The 20854-nt window shown below is 38.6% G+C and overlaps 1 protein-coding gene and 1 pseudogene across 1 annotated transcript; one reads left to right on the forward strand and one right to left on the reverse strand.

Moving 5' to 3' along the window:
* Positions 1-4362: 4362 nt before the first annotated feature.
* On the forward strand, positions 4363-11820 carry LOC131937770 (heparan-sulfate 6-O-sulfotransferase 3-B-like; annotated as a pseudogene).
* A 3158-nt stretch (positions 11821-14978) lies between these two features.
* Positions 14979-20411, reverse strand: LOC131937771 (mucin-2-like). Its single transcript, XM_059295407.1, has 2 exons — positions 20321-20411; positions 14979-16108 (listed from the first exon to the last, which is right to left on the reverse strand). The coding sequence occupies exons 1-2, from the start codon at positions 20409-20411 to the stop codon at positions 14979-14981; spliced, it is 1221 nt and encodes a 406-aa protein (XP_059151390.1).
* Between the last annotated feature and the right edge of the window lie 443 nt (positions 20412-20854).

Below are 20854 nucleotides of genomic sequence, written 5' to 3' on the forward strand. Positions count from 1 at the left end.
GCTTGAGTGCAATGAATATTGGTTCTATGAATGTTATCTTGTCGAAATAAAATACAACTCACTAAACACTTCACCTTCTAACAACACGACATTTTAACAATATGAGTTTTTATTTCTTAGTTCGGCAGACATAGGTCGAATAGGTTTTTTTTTAGCGTTATCTGTACACTAATCTCTATGTGGAAGTCACACAATAACGCTTAGATAAAACTATCGAACAAATTACTATTACTGATTTAAATGTTTAAAACAATTGATTAAAAAAAAACTGTTTGAGGACTGTATAGATATAGATGTTTGAAAGAGAAGAATGTTTGCTTTGAGGTGTCTCATTGTAATAACATAACTTTTCAGATTGCTTAAAATTTGTATAATTTTAATTCTCTGTAATCACAAATTTATTTCAGCTCTACTTAAAAACCCAAATTCTACACCCCCCCCCCCCGCCCCCTCACCCACCAGGCCGAGGGAAAAAAATCCCTTGAATCATCATTTAATTACACATTTGCATTTTCTTGTTGTTTTTTATTTATTTTTAAATTTTTTTTTATATTTAGACGTTTTGTATTAGATCTATGTATAAGTAAACCATCTTAAATGAATGAAAGTAGGCTACAAGTAAGAAAGAAATATTACTATTGTAAATCTGTATCAGTCCTCACAAGCCGATGATGAAAACTGTAATACTAAAGCGAACACACAACTGACGCTGTAAATTACATGAGGCCAAAACAAAAAAAACACAAAAAACTGTTCATGCAAGCTAAACCAGTTTTAAACTCAAACACGTTGACTCAACCTTGTTGATTTAATAACCAAAGTTAAGACACGTGGGTTCAACTGTATTTCGAAATCTGTCGCCGTGTTGCCAGCCCTACTCCCCCCCCCTCCCCTACTTATAATGAAGTCACCTAGTGCGGTCTGCACCCTGCTGTGTGGCACTATTCCACTTTGTTGATCCCATAGAACAAAATTTTGCCGTCTCGTGTAAGGGAGAAAACCCAATATTAGAAGAGGATGTTTTCTTGGATTACCTCCCCTAAAGAGTTTTTTTTTTAAAGCAAAGAAAAAAAAAGACTAGCTATTCCTTTGTGCAAGGTTTTGTTGCAAATACTAAAACACGTTCTTTGGAGAGCTAAACAAGTTGTTGACAGAGCTAAACCCGTTGTATAGAAATCTTAAAACAGCTGCTGACAGAGCTAAGACCGTACCTGAAAGGGAAAGAGCTAAAATATAACTGTTGCTGACACAGCTAAACCCTTTGTTGAGAGAGCTAAACAATTTGTAGTGAGAGCTAAATACGTTTTTGGAGATAATTAAACTCGTTGTCAACAGAGTTGAACTCTTTGTCTATAGGACTTTAGCCGTTATAGTATTGGCTCTTTCGATTGTAATTAGCGAAAATGTGGAAATGTTTAATGATGTATATAGACTTTATATCCCATACACTTTATCCCCAAATAATTATTTGGCTAAATATAAACGAATCAGAGCTAGGTGATAGAATTGTCATAATTGTAACTGATTTCAACAACATCCTATTGTATTAATGTCACTTGAAAAAGTTGAAATAAGGATTATTGATGAAAGCGAAATTTTAATACTGTCCTTTTTACGAACCGCAGTTTAAAATAGCGACCTTATTATTTGTACTTAAAAAAAAAATACGGGCAAGGGCACGCCATTTTTTCAATGTCCTTGGGCCCCAGACGGAACTGCCCCCCCCCCCCCCCCACCCCAGCATTCAATTTTTGGAAATTGGGTGTAGGCTACAGCTGATCAGCTATGCCTTTTAGGGGAGATCACTCGGAATTTAAGGACATTTTTCATTCTCCGCTTGAAACAGCTAAACTGTTGATTGTAATTTCGTAAATCTTCCATTTTAAGTAAATTTTGTTTGTACATTATATTTGCTCACATAGAATATTTCTTGTGCTTCTACTAGAGCAATAACACTTTTTTAAAGTGAATATTACGGATGTAAGCAACTCAACCATGCAGTACATGTAATGTGTGGTGTTTTATTGGTTGATTAAACATAGTTTATAATTGATCGCCGCTTTGAAACCTGCTAGTTGTTTTAATATAGGCAAGATGCGGGTAACTCCGTCAATCTTCTTGTGATTGGTTATCTCCCTGTAGAAGCATCCACGTATCCAAGGCAAATGAATAAAATGGCGGCGGTTGTTGTACTAGTTATACAGCTTCACTTACCTCCCAGTTGTAAATAATTTTTTCCCTGGGTTCAACAACCAAAAACATATTGTCCCTGAACTTTGAACCCGTAAACTCTGCTTACTGTTGACATCTACTATTTACAGTGGCGGAACTAGAAAAAATGTACACAAAATTTGATTTACTGGCCTTTACTAATTTAGTTATCGACTTTGATCAGGAGTTTTAAACCCCCACTAATTGACGTTAAAATCAATACAATGCTAGATGGTGGAAACAAACGAAAGCTGAATCGAGGACAGTAAATTGACTTTAATAGACATGTACGATAGGATATTACTGTACAGCGAGTTGTCAAGTCATAGGTGTGTACAACAATCTATGTAACGTGATATGTATACAGCAAACTATGTGTACAGGGGTCTGCGTAACGTGTTATGTATACAGTAAAATATGTGTCGTACAACGGTCAGTGTAGCGTGTTATGTACACAGTAAAATATGTGTATTACAACGGTCTGTGTAAATTGTTATGTACGCAGCAAAATATTTGTACAACAATCTATGCAGCGTGTTATGTATACAGTAAAATATGTGTATTACAACAGTCTGTGTAAATTGTTATGTACGCAGCAAAATATTTGTACAACAATCTATGCAGCGTGTTATGTATACAGTAAAATATGTGTATTACAACGGTCTGTGTAAATTGTTATGTACGCAGCAAAATATTTGTACAACAATCTATGCAGCGTGTTATGTATACAGTAAAATATGTGTACAATGGTCTATGTAAGTGTTATGTCTACAGCAAAATATGTGTACAACGGTCTGTGTAACGTGTTATGTACACAGCAAAATATGTGTACAACCATTTGTGTAACGTGTTATGTATACAGCAAAATATGTGTACAATGGTCTGTGTAACGTGTTATGTATACAGTAAAATATGTGTACAATGGTCTGTGTAACATGTAATGTATACAGCAAAATATGTCTTCAAAGGTCTGTGTGACGTGTTATGTATACAGTAAAATATATGTACAACGGTCTGTGTAACGTGTTATGTATACAGTAAAATATGTGTACAATGGTCTGTGTAACGTGTTATGTATATAGCAAAATATGTGTACAATGGTCTGTGTAACGTGTTATGTATACAGCAAAATATGTGTACAACCATCTGTGTAACGTGTTATGTATATAGCAAAATATGTGTACAATGGTCTGTTTAACGTGTTATGTATACAGCAAAATATGTGTACAACCATCTGTGTAACGTGTTATGTATACAGCAAAATATGTGTACAACGGTCTGTGTAACGTGTTATGTATACATCAAAATATGTGTACAATGGTCTGTGTAACGTGTTATGTATACAGTAAAATATGTGTACAACCATCTGTGTAACGTGTTATGTATACAGCAAAATATGTGTACAAGGGTCTGTGTAACGTGTTATGTATACAGCAAAATATGTGTACAACGGTCTGTGTAACGTGTTATGTATACAGCAAAATATGTGTACAACGGTCTGTGTAACGTGTTATGTATACAGCAAAATATGTGTACAATGGTCTGAGTGTGATCAATTGTTTATGTATGTAAAATTAATTAGGTTTAGAATATGGAAACAACATTTAAAAAAATTGAATTGACTTATTTGAAAAAAATGCCCCCCCCCCAATCTATTTAGATCAGTGGTTCTTAACCTTTTTGGAGGTACCGAACCCCACCAGGTTCATATGCGCATTAATCGAACCCTTCTTAACAGTTTTATAGTCCGCAGTGACAAAAATCCTATCGTGAATCATATGTGTGTTTTGACACCCGTCGAACCCCTGAGACTGACTCACCGAACCCTTGGGGTTCGATAGAACACAGGTTAAGAACCACTGATTTAGATATGAAAACAAATCACTAAGCCCCCCCCCCCCCCTCCCACCCACAAGGCAGTATACAATGACGATTGCTATTGACTTTTTGCAGCTTCTCCACCAAATCTACAATCCGAAGTTAAGTACCACAAGGTGAGAACGAAATGGTTTAGCTGTCATTACGTGTGCACTAAAACTCACAATAAACCCTACAGGTGAGGTAATGGGTGTGAACTTTACTTTATTTACCTTCCCTATTGTAGCGAGCTGCTGTTCATATTGATGTGTTTAATGTTCCTATAGCATAGTTCTGCTCTTATAATGTAGATGTATACAGCTAAACTTTAAACAACGAAGTACTATTTTCTATTGTTTGGTTTATTAAGTACCGGTGATAGTTTTTAATTGATTTCCCCCCAAGAGCTATAATATAGAATGTGGGGAACGTAAATACTTTAGTTATGACGTGGATTATTCGTCTTTTCACAAAGCTGAGCTTTCGGCGTCGGGTGGTCCTTAAGATACTCGTCATCATGTGCATCGTAGTTTACATATACACGCGAATCGAACCTAGCGTGGCCGTGACGTCATATCACGTGAACAGAAGTCACAGAGCGGTGGACGAAGGGTTCTGGAGACGGTTGGGAGTAGAGACAGAGAGCAAAAAGTTTTTGAGGGCCGCGGAGGGCGGGGTGGAGCTGGATGACGTACAGGCCTATCGGTCAAACCTGCTCATCACACACAAGTTCACGGAGCAGGAACTAGATGTAAGTAGCACGCATGCGCAGAGTGAAACTGTCGCATACAATGTAATTCTTGTATTCGAAATTTCGTCTCCTAGCTTTAAGGTTTTTCAAGTTATAGAAATTTAAGAAACCGGAAGTAGAGTACGTACCACTTCCAGTTACCGGAAATGGCTTTAAAGTTGAGAGAAAACTACAAATTTGATATAATACATATAATTAAAATTTGGTCAACATTACTGAAACCCTACTCAAGTTATCGTACACAGAAGGACAGGAATGCAAAACTTAGTTTTTTTTCCGAAACCGGAAAGTTGTAAAGTGTACAAATTTGTTAAAATCTTAATTTAGGTTTTTTTTTTAACGATTGCAATACATCATTTTATATTACGTATAAGATAAAGAAAGTATGGAGGTGCAAAACTTCGATAACTGTCAACATTTCATTTAATTTTTGGGCACGATCACAATAATTTCTATACACTCTGTATACGAAAAAGTAAAAATGTTAAAGTCATAAATGTATCAGCCGTTTGGTTTACTACTCTAAAAAAGACCGTCCCTACTCCCAAAACCCTTCTTTACTATCGAAGCTCTTCTCTCGTAGCTCTTCTTGAATCTCAAAGCCATGTTTCTACTCTTAACGTCTATGTATACATTCACTGTAATCCCCTGTAAAGCCTCTCTAAAACGTGCCCCTAACTCACTCCTTCATCTTATACCTCCACACGGAAAATAAAAATCTGAACACGACACACTACAATGTTGCAGATGGTGTATAGTTCGTCTATGTCCAGTGTATTAAAACAGCGTGTAACGAACATTCATAGGCGTATGTGAATTTGTTAGAGGCTTGGGTTTAAGCTACATGCCCGAATGGACACTTCCAAGTGTCCATTCGGGCGTTTCTAGCGTTCGGGCAAGTATCCATTCGGGAAAATGGCCTTTGGGCAAACGGGATTCGCGCAAGTATTTTTCGGGAAAATGTCCGGCTCCCAAGATACATTATTTCAAGATTCATATACACCCACTTTAGTTTACATTACCTTTTATTTAAAATAAATGTAGTATATAAATCTTTTTTTTCTTGTGTTGTCCGGAGTTTTAACAATTTGTTACTATGATTAATTCATGAATGAACTGCTCCACAGACTCGACCATTTCAACTGAACATCAACAAATCTGACGTCATCGTGGTTGTGCACATTCAAAAAACGGGAGGATCAACCTTTGAGCGCCATCTGGCGTACAACACCATCACGCAACCGCCTTGTGGGATTTTACCATTTCCAGGTCAAATAAAAAGGTCAAACAATTTTTCTCTTTTAGGCGGCTTCGTTAATCACCCGGGTTCAAACGATATTTCCATATCCCGCCACAGGACGTCACCAAAGGGCAAACATCGTTCTAAAATGACATCACAACCTAAAAAAAAAATAATTAAAAAAAAAAATAATAAAATAGAACAATGAATAAATAAAAAACACAACTTACAGATCAATTTTTAAATTTGTTTAGTTGGTAAAGTGGTTAGGAGCGAGGGTGACATCACATAAAAAATGTAAATATCTTTATCAGAGCCGGCGTTAGGGGGTGGCGAACGGGGCGGTCGCCATAGGCCCCGCGCTTGAAGGGGCCCCGCGCTTCAGCAATGTCATTGTTATCTGAATTAGTTCGTAAACTTAAAAAAAATTGTTGCTGAATTCAATTGGGAAAAACTAAATGGTCGAATGCCGACGTTGTTGATTGTTATAACTGAGGCCACGGTTTATGTTGGTGAGTCCCACCTGAACTGGGACAGGCCGTAATTCGATACAAAAATAGTGTCACACCTACCCTTTGTGTAGGGTACGGTCGCCTGGCATTTGACCTGAGCTGACTGGAGATGGCGGTCGAGAATTAGCCCACGACGTAAAGAGATACCCTATTGTATGCGGACCGATGAAGACTTCCTTTTAGTGAGCAGACGGGATGTCTATAGTAGACAGTTAGTGACCCGATGAACTCTAGTCTTCTTGTTGTAGATGTCGTATAATGTCGTATATGTACTGTGTTTCATCCAGACTTTTTTCTCCGGGGGGGGGGGGGGGGAGGGGCACTTGAAATTTTCGGGGGAGGGGGGGGGGGGCGGTAGACTTTCTTCGGGGGGGGGGGGGCGGACACTGTTAAAAGTATATATTTTCCCTATAAATTATATAAATTTCATTTCGTTTTCGGGGGAGGGGGCTTGCACCCCCTCCCCCCCCCCCCCGAAGAGATGCCTGGAAGAAACTCTATACGTAGGCCTACTTGTCTTGGTATAACAAAAGGGGGGGGGGGGCTTAGGATCTATATCAGGCGGCATTAAACAGAGTGATTTATTATTATTTTTTGGAAGAAAGTTAAAACTGTTGTTATGTTGTGTCACCTTAAGGATTCACCCGTTCAATAATTAAGACAATAATGATTTTGGTTTTAAAATATTGTATGAATTCTAAATACATTTTTTGAAGTCTATACTGTTTTGATACATCAGGCCGAGTTCGCTGTATTGTAAACTTTATTTTCCTAATTATTCGGCACGTGATTAAATTTTCTTAAGTGATTTGGTATGAATTACATAACTGTTAAAAGTGATTTAATATCTTAGCAAAGGAAAAAAAAACTACGAACATTGGGTTAATACATGGGAGAGATAAAAATCTGTTATTATAGTGGAAAGTTTGACATTAGCTTATAAACTCCAAAACATTTGTGTTATTATGTGTACATCACATTATATAGGCCTTTATACAAACATATATATATATATATATATATATATATATATATATATATATATATATATATATATATATATATATATATATATATATATAATGGAAAGGCCCCGCGTGGATGGTTGGCCCTAGGCCCCGCGTATTCCTAACGCCGGCTCTGATCTTTATAGGGGGAGTGGGTGACACTTTTTAATTCCGCCCCTTTGGATACCTGACCCAGGTTGCCTCACTTCCCATAACTCCAACAACAATACATGTATTTTTCCCCTGGGAGAAAAGGGGGGGGGGGGCATCCTCCCAAAAACAAACACGGATAAAACAGGGTAAATATAGGCCTATAGTTTACATAGAGAATAAATACCTACTTTAAACAGTTTCCGCCGCCCCGGAAGTTTTTAAAGTAGCCCCCGGGACCCCGAGAAAAAAAAAGTCTGATAGCAACACCTGGACTAAAACCTGTTTCTCTCGTCAGGAATCGGCGCAAGTGTGTGAACGATAAAGGGCAGGACTGGATGTTCAACCGTCTTACAACCGGCTGGGCGTGTGGGCTCCACTCCGACGTGACGGAGACCCTCGAGTGTGTGGACGAGTGGTTCGATAGCCAGGTCAACGAGAACAGGACACGAAGGTGAGTAGTCACGTGGTTTACTCAACGTCGTGAGTATCATGTGGTCAGTGTTGTGGGTGTCAGGTGGTCAGTGTTGTGGGTGTCATGTGGTCAGTGTTGTGGGTGTCATATGGTCAGTGTTGTGGGTGTCATGTGGTCAGTGTTGTGGGTGTCATGTGGTCAGTGTTGTGGGTGTCATGTGGTCAGTGTTGTGGGTGTCATATGGTCAGTGTTGTGGGTGTCATGTGGTCAGTGTTGTGGGTGTCAGGTGGTCAGTGTTGTGGGTGTCAGGTGGTCAGTGTTGTGGGTGTCATATGGTCAGTGTTGTGGGTGTCATGTGGTCAGTGTTGTGGGTGTCAGGTGGTCAGTGTTGTGGGTGTCATGTGGTCAGTGTTGTGGGTGTCAGGTGGTCAGTGTTGTGGGTGTCAGGTGGTCAGTGTTGTGGGTGTCATGTGGTCAGTGTTGTGGGTGTCATGTAGTCAGTGTTGTGGGTGTCAGGTGGCCAAAGGTGGCCAAAGGTGGTGGACGCAAGTGGCCAAAGCTGGTGGACGCAAGTGGCCTAAATTGGTGGACGCAAGTGGCCAAAGTTGGTGGACGCAAATGACCAATGGCGAGAGTATTAAGCAACCAAAGACGTGTGTATGAGGTGGCCAAATGCGTGGGTCACAAATAGCCAAAGTCAAAAGTTTTATGTGTAGTTTCAAGTAGCAAAAGATGTGCGTGTCAATGTTACATTTTTTATTCCTAACTTTGACATTGTCTTTAGATCTAGTTGGTCAAAGTCCTCTTAAAAACCAAACTCTAAAGCTAACTTAAGTCAGTGTAGATCTGTTTACTAATATAAATTTAGCTCTCTTATTACCTTCGTGAAGACTTTGAAAACTTACTCAATAATTTTCATCTTTGTGGATTAAAATATTCAAACGCTGAAATTTCCCTGATATAATTCAATGAGTAATATTTCTTATAATGTAATAATTGAATACTTGTTTACAATCTCACGTGAGATTCAACGAGGTCTTACGTTTGCACTCACCAGATACCGTTACGTCACCATGCTACGTGACCCCGTGACCCGGTTCATCAGTGAGTGGCTGCACGTGCGTCGGAACGCCACCTGGATGACGTCCACAACTCAGGTGTAACGGCCGAGGAGCCTCCCTGAAGGAAGTTCCGTTTTGTTTTAAATATGGCAATTGGATCAACGTGTCCTTGTCGGAGTTTATGAACTGTCCCGTAAGTAGATTGGTAAACAAAAAATACGCAATGGAACTGTCCGTAAGTAGATTGGTAAACAAAAAATGCGCAATGAACTGTCCGTAAGTAGATTGGTAAACAAAAAATACGCAATGAACTGTCCGTAAGTAGATTGGTAAACAAAAAAATACGCAATGAACTGTTCGTAAGTAGATTGGTAAAACAAAAAATACGCAATGAACTGTCCGAAAGTAGATTGGTAAACAAAAAATACGCAATGAACTGTCCGTAAGTAGATTGGTAAACAAAAAATACGCAATGAACTGTCCGTAAGTAGATTGGTAAACAAAAAATACGCAATGAACTGTCCGTAAGTAGATTGGTAAACAAAAAATACGCAATGAACTGTCCGTAAGTAGATTGGTAAACAAAAAATACGCAATGAACTGTTCGTAAGTAGATTGGTAAACAAAAAATACGCAATGAACCTTTCGTAAGTAGATTGGTAAACAAAAAATACGCAATGAACCTTTCGTAAGTAGATTGGTAAACAAAAGCACGCAATGAACTGTCCGTAAGTAGATTGGTAAACAAAAAATACGCAATGAACTGTCCGTAAGTAGATTGGTAAACAAAAAATACGGAATGAACTGTTCGTAAGTAGATTACTGAATCTGAATTCCAGGCATCTCCCCCCCCCCCCTCCCCCTGCCCCCTCCCCCCGAAAGAAAGCCTACCCCCTCCCCCCCCCCCCCCCCCCGAAGGAAATAGAATTTACATAGAAAATTTGTACTTTTACTCCCCGCCCCCGGAATATAGCGCTTTATTAAAATAATTATTTTCCGCATTATTATATTGAGCGGATAACTATAGACCTACTGCACCATGTTGAAGTGTGCACGACCAACATTAAATAACTATGTGCCTTTTTTTTTTTTTTTCAAATACCACTTATTTATATAGAATTGGAAAATAGTTATTTTTTATATGCTAATGGTTGAAAACTAAAAAAGAAAAGATCAAAATTGTCCCTAACTCAAACACACCTCGATGCTCAATTGTATCCAAAATAGGACATTGTATTAATTTGAACGTTGAGCTACGTGTAACAACAGCAACAACATGTGAACGTATGTATGATAAATCAACCACGATTTTAAAAAAAAAACGAATTTTTGTCAAAGACGTCCTCTTCTTTTCTAATTTAGGAGCAACCTGGCGTTTAATCGCATGACCCGGATGTTGTCTAACTTGAGTTTGGTCGACTGCTATAGACTGGATTCCAAACTCACGCAAGAAGAGAGAAACGAGATAATGTTGCAGGTAGATAACTCTGAGTTGATTTAGAGAACTCCTAAAAGTGGGTACCCTTACTACCGAAAGGAACTTACAAAGCAGTGGCGTAGCGAGGTCGGGTGTCACCCGGTGCGGCACTTAATGGTGTCACCCCCCCAGGGGCGTTTGCGACCCCTTTCAAGTTTTCAATTTGCACCCCCCCCCTCAAACTTTCGATTTGCACCCCCCCCCCCTCAAGTTTTTGATTTGCACCCACCCCCCCTCAAACTTTCGATTTGCACCCCCCCCCCCTCAAGTTTTTCTCTATATATTTTGCTATTTTTTGCCTTGGTGTCACCCCCCTAAATGGTGTCACCCGGTGCGGTCAGCACCCCCCCGCCCCCCCCCCCCCCCCCCCCCCTCGCTACGCCCCTGCTTACAAGGCCCACACTTTTGAAGTCAGTTTTGTACCGAAAGGAACTTACAACTATTCAAACACATTTAAAATAAAGGCCCACACTTTTGAAGTCAGTTTTGCGTTTACTTCCCCATTTTCCATATCTTTCCACATTTTAGCCAGAATATAAAACAGCAATACGATTTAAGAGCAGTGAAAAAGTACGCTACTGTGTTGTTCTGTCAATATTTTTAATATTTTAAGAATCTTTAATTTCACAAATTATAATATTGGGAGATTGTTGAAATAATCAAGAAGTCAACATTTACGAATGTTACATGTGAAATGTTTTACATTTTATTTTGTTACATTTTTAGAGCGCCAAGGATAATTTGACAAAACTCTTCACTTTTTTTGGATTGGTCGAATACCAAGAAGAGGGACAACTCTTGCTGGAGAAAACAATTTTAGGGTTAAAGTTCAAAACCCAGATCTCAAGCCAAACGTCGACAATAGCTACTAATTACGCCATGCTGTCTGAGCACCACTGGAGCAGCATCATCCAAAAGAATTTGTTAGATGTGCGATTGTATCAGTACGCTAAAGATCTTTTTCTCCAGAGATTGGAAAAGTATGATATTAAATTAAACCCACGTCAGAACGAGGCTTTGCGAGTAGAGCAAGGTTTCAGGTACACTACAATAGATGTATGAAATATGTTACTTAAAGTAAAACTGACGCTCATTGAAATAAAATATAAATGCAAACGTAGCTGAAGAATAAATATAGATAACAACACTGGTTCGAGTTGAATTTATTTATTAGCATTACATTTTTTATGCATGTCAGTAGTCCTATAACTATACGATGTCTTATTTGGTGGTAGATAATACTTCGCCAAACCTGAAGGTCCAGCGTTAACTAGGTCCCATGTCTAGGAACTTTAATTAGTCTACCAACATTTAATTTGGTCCAAAGTTCACCAGCTGTAATTGGGTCCATTGTCTACCAAACTTAAATTTGCTTCAGTGTCAACCAATCTAATATCGAGTCCAATTTCTACCAACCTTTATTTAGATCCAATGTCTACCAATGTTGTTTACATACCAATGGCAAACTAAAACGTTCATAACATGCAAAATAATGTTAAGGTTAGGAGGGGGAGTACATATCTACACATGTATTTCTGATCATAAGATGATGGTTAATGGAAGTAAGTAAGTAAAGTTTCCCTTTCATACCTGACGGTCTATGGGGCAAGTGAAGTAGAGTTCACTTGTTTCTGTGACCTCGGCATATGAAGAGATAGTGTGGTCAGCACTATGCCCAGCTGCCTTTACTTTCCCTAACGTGAGTTAGGTACCCATCAGAGTCGGGTGGACTCAGGGACGGTCTACTGACTTGAACCCGGATTCGAACTCGAGACTTACTCCGTCCCTTTTAATGGAAGTAGTTGTTGATATATCATTCCCCACACGATGATTGCGGAGGGGAGGGGTGGGGGAGCACGGTGGATGCCTAAAAGAAACTCTAGGTGGGTGTGCTGGGGGGGGGGGGGGGGGGAGATGGGTTGTATTCTAATTGTATCATACTACTGCATTATTAAATTTGGTAGTGTTTATTTATTACATGTTGTAGTTACATTTGTTTTGTTAATAATTGATTTCTCTCTAGTTCCTAATCAGTGTTTCTTTTAGACTTTTTCTATGGGGGGGGGGGGGGGTGGGGACTTGATATTTTCGTTGATGGGGGGGGGGCTGGATTAAATCTGAAAAAAGTATATATACTTTCTATATAATTTCCAATTCGATCGGGGGTGGGGGGGCGGTCGAATTTCTTTGGGGGAGGGGGAGCAGAGAAGCATGGAAGAAACTATGTTCTTAATTACAGTAAATAAATATTCAATTATATTTCAACGCTATTTCTTTTCGACAAAGGTTGCAGCACTGTTGTTGTCTAGGTTTAACGGTCTAAGGGAAATAACTATGAAATATCTGTATAACTCAAGACACATAAGTTCCTTCCCCCAAATTTGTTTTGCCTTCTTTTATTGTGATTAGCTTAACCCCAACATGTGGTGCGTAAATGCTTATAAGACCTTAAATCCACATTAAACAACTTATTATTCCAGTTTTTACCCTCCCTCTCAACATATAAAAATCATTATTAATAATTTTGTCAAAATTAGAAAACTAAATTATTTCCAATCCCTATAACGTTTTCGTTGTGAGGCCCAATATGTGACAAAATTACCATTTATGGACATTTCTTTCCGTTTATAACAAGTACTTTCGTTTTAATAGATTTCTTACTAACACATTAATTTTGGTTACATATATTATATCAGTCTATGGTTAACTGTTACATGGCTAAATTAAATTTATTTAAAAAAAAAATCTAAATTTAAAATAGAAAAAACCCCACACTTTATACCTTTTGTTCAGATTAGTGTTGATGGGTAGATGGGGAGGGGTTGGGGTGGGGTGGGGGGTAAAGATACTGTTCTAGTGAGTGTGTCATCACCGTGTTATTGGCCAACCTATAGGGCCTATAGGCCTTGGCATGATGGGTAACGCGATGTAAACAAACACACCAGAACAGATCACAACTCAGTTGACTTAGCGGACTATTTGAAATTTTGAACGTGTCGCCGTTGTCTATTTGATTCCTGTCTCAATATTATTATTAATTAATTATTATAAAATAACTATGTTAGTGAAACTGTGACCTGTGTCCCTTCGGCATGTTGATTACAACCAGTTGAGGCAGAACTTCAACTAACATTAATTGACCACAACTTTAAACTAAACTAGGAACTTAACATCAACCGCCAGACAGGCTATCTGTTGGCTGCCACAAACTAGCAGTATGAAGATGTAAGTCAAGTAAGTTTTGATTTATTTATTTTAGTCAACATTGTTGTTGAGATTTACTAAGATTCACATTTAACTTGTTTTTTTTTCTTGTATAAAAAACCGATCTAGAGATCTACAGGCCTACACAAAAATGGCCCACTACTGTATCGTCTCCATAACACTGATAAGACACTAGAATCTAGATCTCGATTCTGATCTATTACCATTAATAGGCTAGAATGGCTTATTTTAGCATTAATTATGTCTATAAAGATAGTAACACTTTCGTAAGTATCTTAAGCGTATTCGGTGCTTCTTTTAGACGCTTATTTCGTACAAGGGGGGTGGGGGGGGGGGGGTGGGGGGAATGGGGGGGGGGGGACACTTGCATTTTTTTCTTTGAGGGGGGGGGCTTAATTTTTCTTCGGGGGCTCCCCCGCCCGAAGAGAAACCAGAGTTTCTTCCAGGTATCTCTTCGGGGGAAATAGAATTTATATAGAAACATATACTTTTACCAGTGTCCGCCCCCCCCCCCCCCCCCAGTGTTTCTTCCAGACTTTTTTCTCAAGGGTGGGGGCACTTGAAATTTTGGGGGGCGGGGGGTGGTAGACTTTCTTCGGAGAAATGCCTGAAAGCAACTCCGCCCCCCCCCCCCCCCCGGAAAATGTTGTCCGCCGCCCCCCCCCCCGTCCCCCGTCCCCCGAAAATGTCAGCTAATGCTAATAAATAGTCCCTGGTTCTTGTATTAGCAACACGTTATATTGGTGAGTCAAACACTTTATACTCCTGGCTTCTGTGCCATTTTGTCATGTCATGTATTAGTGACTCACTGTTATGTTAATGTGTCTGTGATATCAAGTCATTCTCATATTTTAGGGACACATTTTGTTCCCTGTGTAGTGGAGTCAATCATTAGCTAGACTGCTATCAACATCGTTGATATAACTGGAATCATCACACTTTGCTTCATGTGTAATGGAATCAATCAGTAGTTAGACTGCTATCAACATCGCTGATATAAATGGAATTATGCTGACACAGGCTACTGAGACCAGGTAATTTTACTGAGTTCTTAAAACACTGAGGTTGTCGTTCATATATAGTGGATGGTGATTGGGACAGATGGTAGAGATGGTGGTTGTGACAGATGGTGGAGATGGATTGTGACAGATGGTGGAGATGGTGGTTGTGACAGATGGTGATTGGGACAGATGGTGGAGATGGTGGTTGTGACAGATGGTAGAGATGGTGGTTGTGACAGATGGTGGAGATGGATTGTGACAGATGGTGGAGATGGTGGTTGTGACAGATGGTGATTGGGACAGATGGTGGAGATGGTGGTTGTGACAGATGGTAGAGATGGTGGTTGTGACAGATGGTAGAGATGGTGGTTGTGACAGATGGTAGAGATGGTGGTTGTGACAGATGGTGGAGATGGTGGTTGTGACAGATGGTGGAGATGGTGGTTGTGACAGATGGTAGAGATGGTGGTTGTGACAGATGGTGGAGATGGATTGTGACAGATGGTGGAGATGGTGGTTGTGACAGATGGTGATTGGGACAGATGGTAGAGATGGTGATTGTGACAGATGGTAGAGATGGTGGTTGTGACAGATGGTGGAGATGGTGGTTGTGACAGATGGTGTAGATGGTGGATGTGACAGATGGTGGAGATGGTGGTTGTGACAAATGGTGGAGATGGTGGTTGTGACAGATGGTGGTTCTGACAGATGGTGGTTGTGACAGATGGTGGAGATGGTGGTTGTGACAGATGGTGGTTCTGACAGATGTTGGTTGTGACAGATGGTGGAGATGGATTGTGACAGATGGTGGAGATGGATTGTGACAGATGGTGGAGATGGTGGTTGTGACAGATGATGGAGATGGTGGTTGTGACAGATGGTGGTTCTGACAGATGTTGGTTGTGACAGATGGTGGAGATGGATTGTGACAGATGGTGGAGATGGATTGTGACAGATGGTGGAGATGGTGGTTGTGACAGATGATGGAGATGGTGGTTGTGACAGATGATGGAGATGGATTGTGACAGATGGTGGAGATGGTGGTTGTGACAGATGATGGAGATGGTGGTTGTGACAGATGATGGAGATGGATTGTGACAGATGGTGGAGATGGTGATTGTGGCAGATGGTATTGATGGTGGGGATGGTGATTGTGACAGATGATGGAGATGGTGGTTGTGACAGATGGTGTAGATGGCGACTGTGACAGATGGTAGAGATGGTGATTGTGACAAATGGCAGAGATGGTGGTTGTGACAGATGGTGGAGATGGTGATTGTTACAGATGGTGGAGATGGTGATTGTGACAGATGGTGGAGATGGTGGTTGTGACAGATGGTGTAGATGGTGATTGTGGCAGATGGTGTAGAATGTGTAGATGGTGATTGTGTCAGATGGTATTGATGGTGGAGATGATGATTGTGACAGATGGAGATGGTGATTGTGACAGATGATGGAGATGGTGATTGTGACAGATGGTGGAGATGGTTATTGGGACAGATGGTGGAGATGGTGATTGTGACAGATGGTGGAGATGGTGATTGTGGCAGATGATGGAGATGGGTGATTGTGACAGAGTGGAGATGGGTAAATGTGACAGATGACGTAGATGGTTATCGTAACAAATGGTGTAGATGGTGACGGTTGATTGTGACATGATGGTGGAGATTGGTGATTGTTTCACACAGTGTAGATGGTGATGGTGACGAATGTTGGCGATGTTGATTGTGACAGATGATGGATATGGTGATTGTGATAGATGGTAAAGTTTGGTGATTGTCTCAGACGGTGTAGGCCATGAACTTTTATAAAATTATATCTTTTTGTCAATATTTACGCCTCGATTCTATAAAATATTAATTTCTGGTTGTTTAAGTATGGTGCTAATAAAATGTTAGTACTATTAAAGCACATTTTCAAAAAAAGTTAAATGGAATAGAATTATCAAAAGCAAGTTTTAATATCTTTTTATTTTTTTTGTCATATCTACTTTTTTATTTTTATTTTGAAAATCGCTCGTGCTAATTCTATCTTTGAAACATTTTCAATTTTGTTTTTAACAACCCAGGTCATAAGGTCATCAGGTCAAGTGAAAACGTTCTGACAAGGAGCAATACCAGGGAATGAGCAAGAGGAGGGCAGAAGAAGGGGACAACATCAGGGAATGAACGGGTTAAAAACTAGGAGAAGCATTGGGGATGGCAGAAGACAGTGTGGGATGGAGAAAGATGATCACAGGGAAACCAGTGGCACCAGGTTAAGTCAATCTAGACTAAGTGATAGAAAAATAAGGTGTCTTATTATTTTAATATAGTTAATTTTTATTGACATGTTTTATAAAATATTGAGGAATCACTGTTGTGTTCTGATGTGCACATTGAATCTACATTGAAACCTACAACCTTTAACTAAAGTTAGAGAATCACCGCTGTGTTTTCTTTATGTGACAAATAAGCTGCTCTTTCTTCACAAGTAGTCCCCTCTACCATTGATCCAGTGGAGAAGCAGAAACATCAGTTAAGAGGATAAAAATTCTGTTTATGAAAAACAAGGATAGTCAACCCCTAGCTTTGGTAAAGCATCCCATCATGCCTGAACAAATCTGTATACTCTACTATGTCTACAGTCATTTTTCAACACAGCTAAAACTACCCTCAACATCCCAAAACCTGATGAAACCACAAGTCTCTGAGTATTTGAAGGTCAATACTAGAAACACAGCAGGAAAGATCAGCTACATGTTACAACACTTATGCTAAAGACTGGTCATTACTTGTAGAGGGTGATCTGGTTAGACTTAAACCCTACTCTTTTGGCACTCAAAATAGAAAAAGGCTTGATCAACAATCTGTGAAGTGAAATCTGGTACTGCTACTCTCTATTGCAATCAAGCTCATCTCAAGAGAGCATTGACATCTGTTGACCAAACATCTCCAACTTGTGGCTGTTTCCAACACTGTTCCTGGGATAACACAATGTAATCATGAAACTAAGTCTAATTAACACCAAACTCTAGAAATAATCCAATCATCCCAGAAACAAATACTGCTACCTACTCAGAAGGATTTCCTATTTTACCATGCTGTGGTCATGACGTCTAAGAACAACCCATGAAAGCCTTTATTTATGTAATATAAAAGACAAATGTAACTATCATAACTTTAATTCAATGTTATACATAATTTGTTTTATTTATCTGTTAAAATATCCTTGTATGCATTTCATGATGGTAATCACATATTTGCCCCTTTCTAAGAAAAAGGGGATGTAATCATGTTATATTATCCTCTATTATGATTTTTGCCTCCCTTTTCTGTTACACACCTTCACATAATGTTCATTCATGCATAGATTGGCAGGTTTATAACTGCCAATATTTGAAAATTTTACTTTAAAGCTGTCCTTAACTGTAACCCTATCAAAATTAGGTTAATCAACAATTAATTGTTTTGTAATGTGCCCCTTAAAAGCTGCCCTAACTTATGCCCCTATAAAAAAATGGAATAACTGTTTTGTTTACACTATGTGTCTCATTGGGGCTACCCTTTCTTATATCCCTATCAAAAGTTGGAAAATGAACAATGTTTTATTTAATTGCTCCATTAATGCTACCCCTTTAATTGCTCCATTAATCTACCCTTACTTATACCCCTATCAAAAGGTTGGAAATTGAAAATTATGTTTTCTTTAACTGCGCCATTTAAGCTGCCTTTAATTATACGACTATCAACATTTAGGGAATCAAAGTTTTTTTTCCTCATTATTGGTCTCATTGAAGCTGAGCTTATTAACAGTTGGGGAAATTTGCAGATATTTTCTTTATGTGCCCCACTGAAGCTGCACTTATATATATTCTATTAAAGGCTGGGGAATAACACATATTTAATAGCCCCATTAAAGCTGCTCTAACTTACAAACTTTTAGCTTCAGTGCTTACATCCTACAACAGATTTATGTGTGATATTGGTTTTGAAAAAAATCTAAACTCAACTTTACCTCAACTAAACTGCCCTTACAAATAGACTTACAATTTTACCTGTATGGTTGGTAGTGAGTTAAGCAGTGGTAGTGGTTTAGGTAGTGGTACAGGTAGTGGTAGTGGTTCAGGTTGTGGTAGTGAAATAGGTAGTTTTAGAGAGTTCAGTAATATTGATGAGCTGCATAGTAGTATTGAGTTTAGTTGTGGTCATGAGTCAATGCCAATATCTTAATATTCATATTTTTAATTGAAATTAGATACATTCTTTTAAAAATGAAAATTCATTTCAACCTAAAATATAGTTCCACAAAATCTAGTTCACTCTTTAATTGGTAGTCCTTCTTATTTGTCATTAAATTGAAAACAAAAAGTTTAAAGTATAATATACATTTTAAAATACATTTGTAATAGATCAATGTAATATAAACTATTTTAATGCACTGATTTTATTTCAACTATTTGTTTACTTCAAACATTTGTCAGCAATGCTTTATCTAGTCTATTCCAGGATTTCAATTCACTTTCTATTTAAGGATCTCTTGTAATCAGTCCTAAAAATATTGCTAATTATGGCATATCTCTCCATTTTCATTGAACTTATATTTGATTTTTAATTCTCTCTAGATCTATTGATGCCTAAGTTTTTCAAATTAGACTTAAGACAATCCACTAGCTTTATAGCTTATTAGTAAACATTTTCTTATCTGTATTTCTGATCTGAAATCTGAGGCTTAACATTCTGTTTTACTCTTTCAAGCAAACTGTGAAGTTTTAAAAACTATTTTCTTAATTACATAAAAGTAAATTGTTTATTCCTATCAATTTTTAAATGGGCCTATTAGTTTCTTTTTTAAAAAAATGTTTGAGGGTTTTCTCTTACTGTTCTCATCTTGTCAGAGTGATGCGTTAGGGTCATCTTTAGTTAGCTGTTTGTTCTAATCAATTTTTCTCAAGCTAGTTCTGAGCATTTATCAAATCCATTTTTATCTTGCCTTCAGTTGGCTGTTGGTCTATTCAATTATTAGGTCATTTACTAGTGACACTTTATGAAATCAACTTATTTTAGACTGTTGATCAGTTTGGTAAAATCTTGATACTGATTGTCTATTTCATAAAATTTTAGTGGGCTACAGTTTTTAGACCCTTAGGAAATGTATGATCCTGTTGATAAAATGCAATATTCCTCTATTCTACTTAAGTCAGGTTAATCATAAGCTTATCTAAACTGAATACTTTTAGGTCACACTCTAATCCATGAGGTTAGGCTGACCTTAATCTCACCTTTAACATAGACCTACTCTCTCTCTCTCAAGGTCACAATCTAATCCATGAGGTTAGGCTGACCTTTATCTCACCATTTAGCATAGAACTTCTCTCTCTCTCTCTCTCAAGGTCACACTTTAGCCCATGAGGTTAGGCTGACCTTTATCTCACCACTTAATATAGGCTGACATTGGGAGTACAGGTCATGCTGACACTGAAAACAGATCATGATGACATTGAAACCAAAAGGATAAGCTGACATTGAATTACATGTCATGCTGACACTGAAACCAACAGGTCAAGCTAACACTGAAACCAACAGGTCAACTTGACATTGAATCATGTCACATTCTGGCTTAAAGTAGTCAGGCTGACATGAAAAAAAAATGAAATTTGAGAATGTAGCGCAGTTTAAAAAGAAACACATTTCTGTGATGGTGTCCTCATTTTCTGTCCCCCTGCTATAGGTCTATGTACAGCTACAAACTATTCATTAAATGTATTATCAGGGCTGTTTTCATCAATGCCTTTGCTGTGATTAGCCTGACTAAACAAAACTATTTTCCTGTCTGACTTTTGCTAAAGTTGTGCCCATCATTTTGGTCTGACGAATTTTTATGACTTTTTGTTGTAGGATTTTTATTTTATGTTTAGAAGTTTCTTGAGTGATGCTCTGTAAGTGATCGTTTTCTGCTGATTATTTTT

This window comes from Physella acuta, unplaced genomic scaffold (assembly GCF_028476545.2).
Source record: "Physella acuta isolate Inbredline_101_S28 unplaced genomic scaffold, ASM2847654v3 ptg000222l, whole genome shotgun sequence".
Lineage (NCBI taxonomy): Eukaryota > Metazoa > Mollusca > Gastropoda > Physidae > Physella > Physella acuta.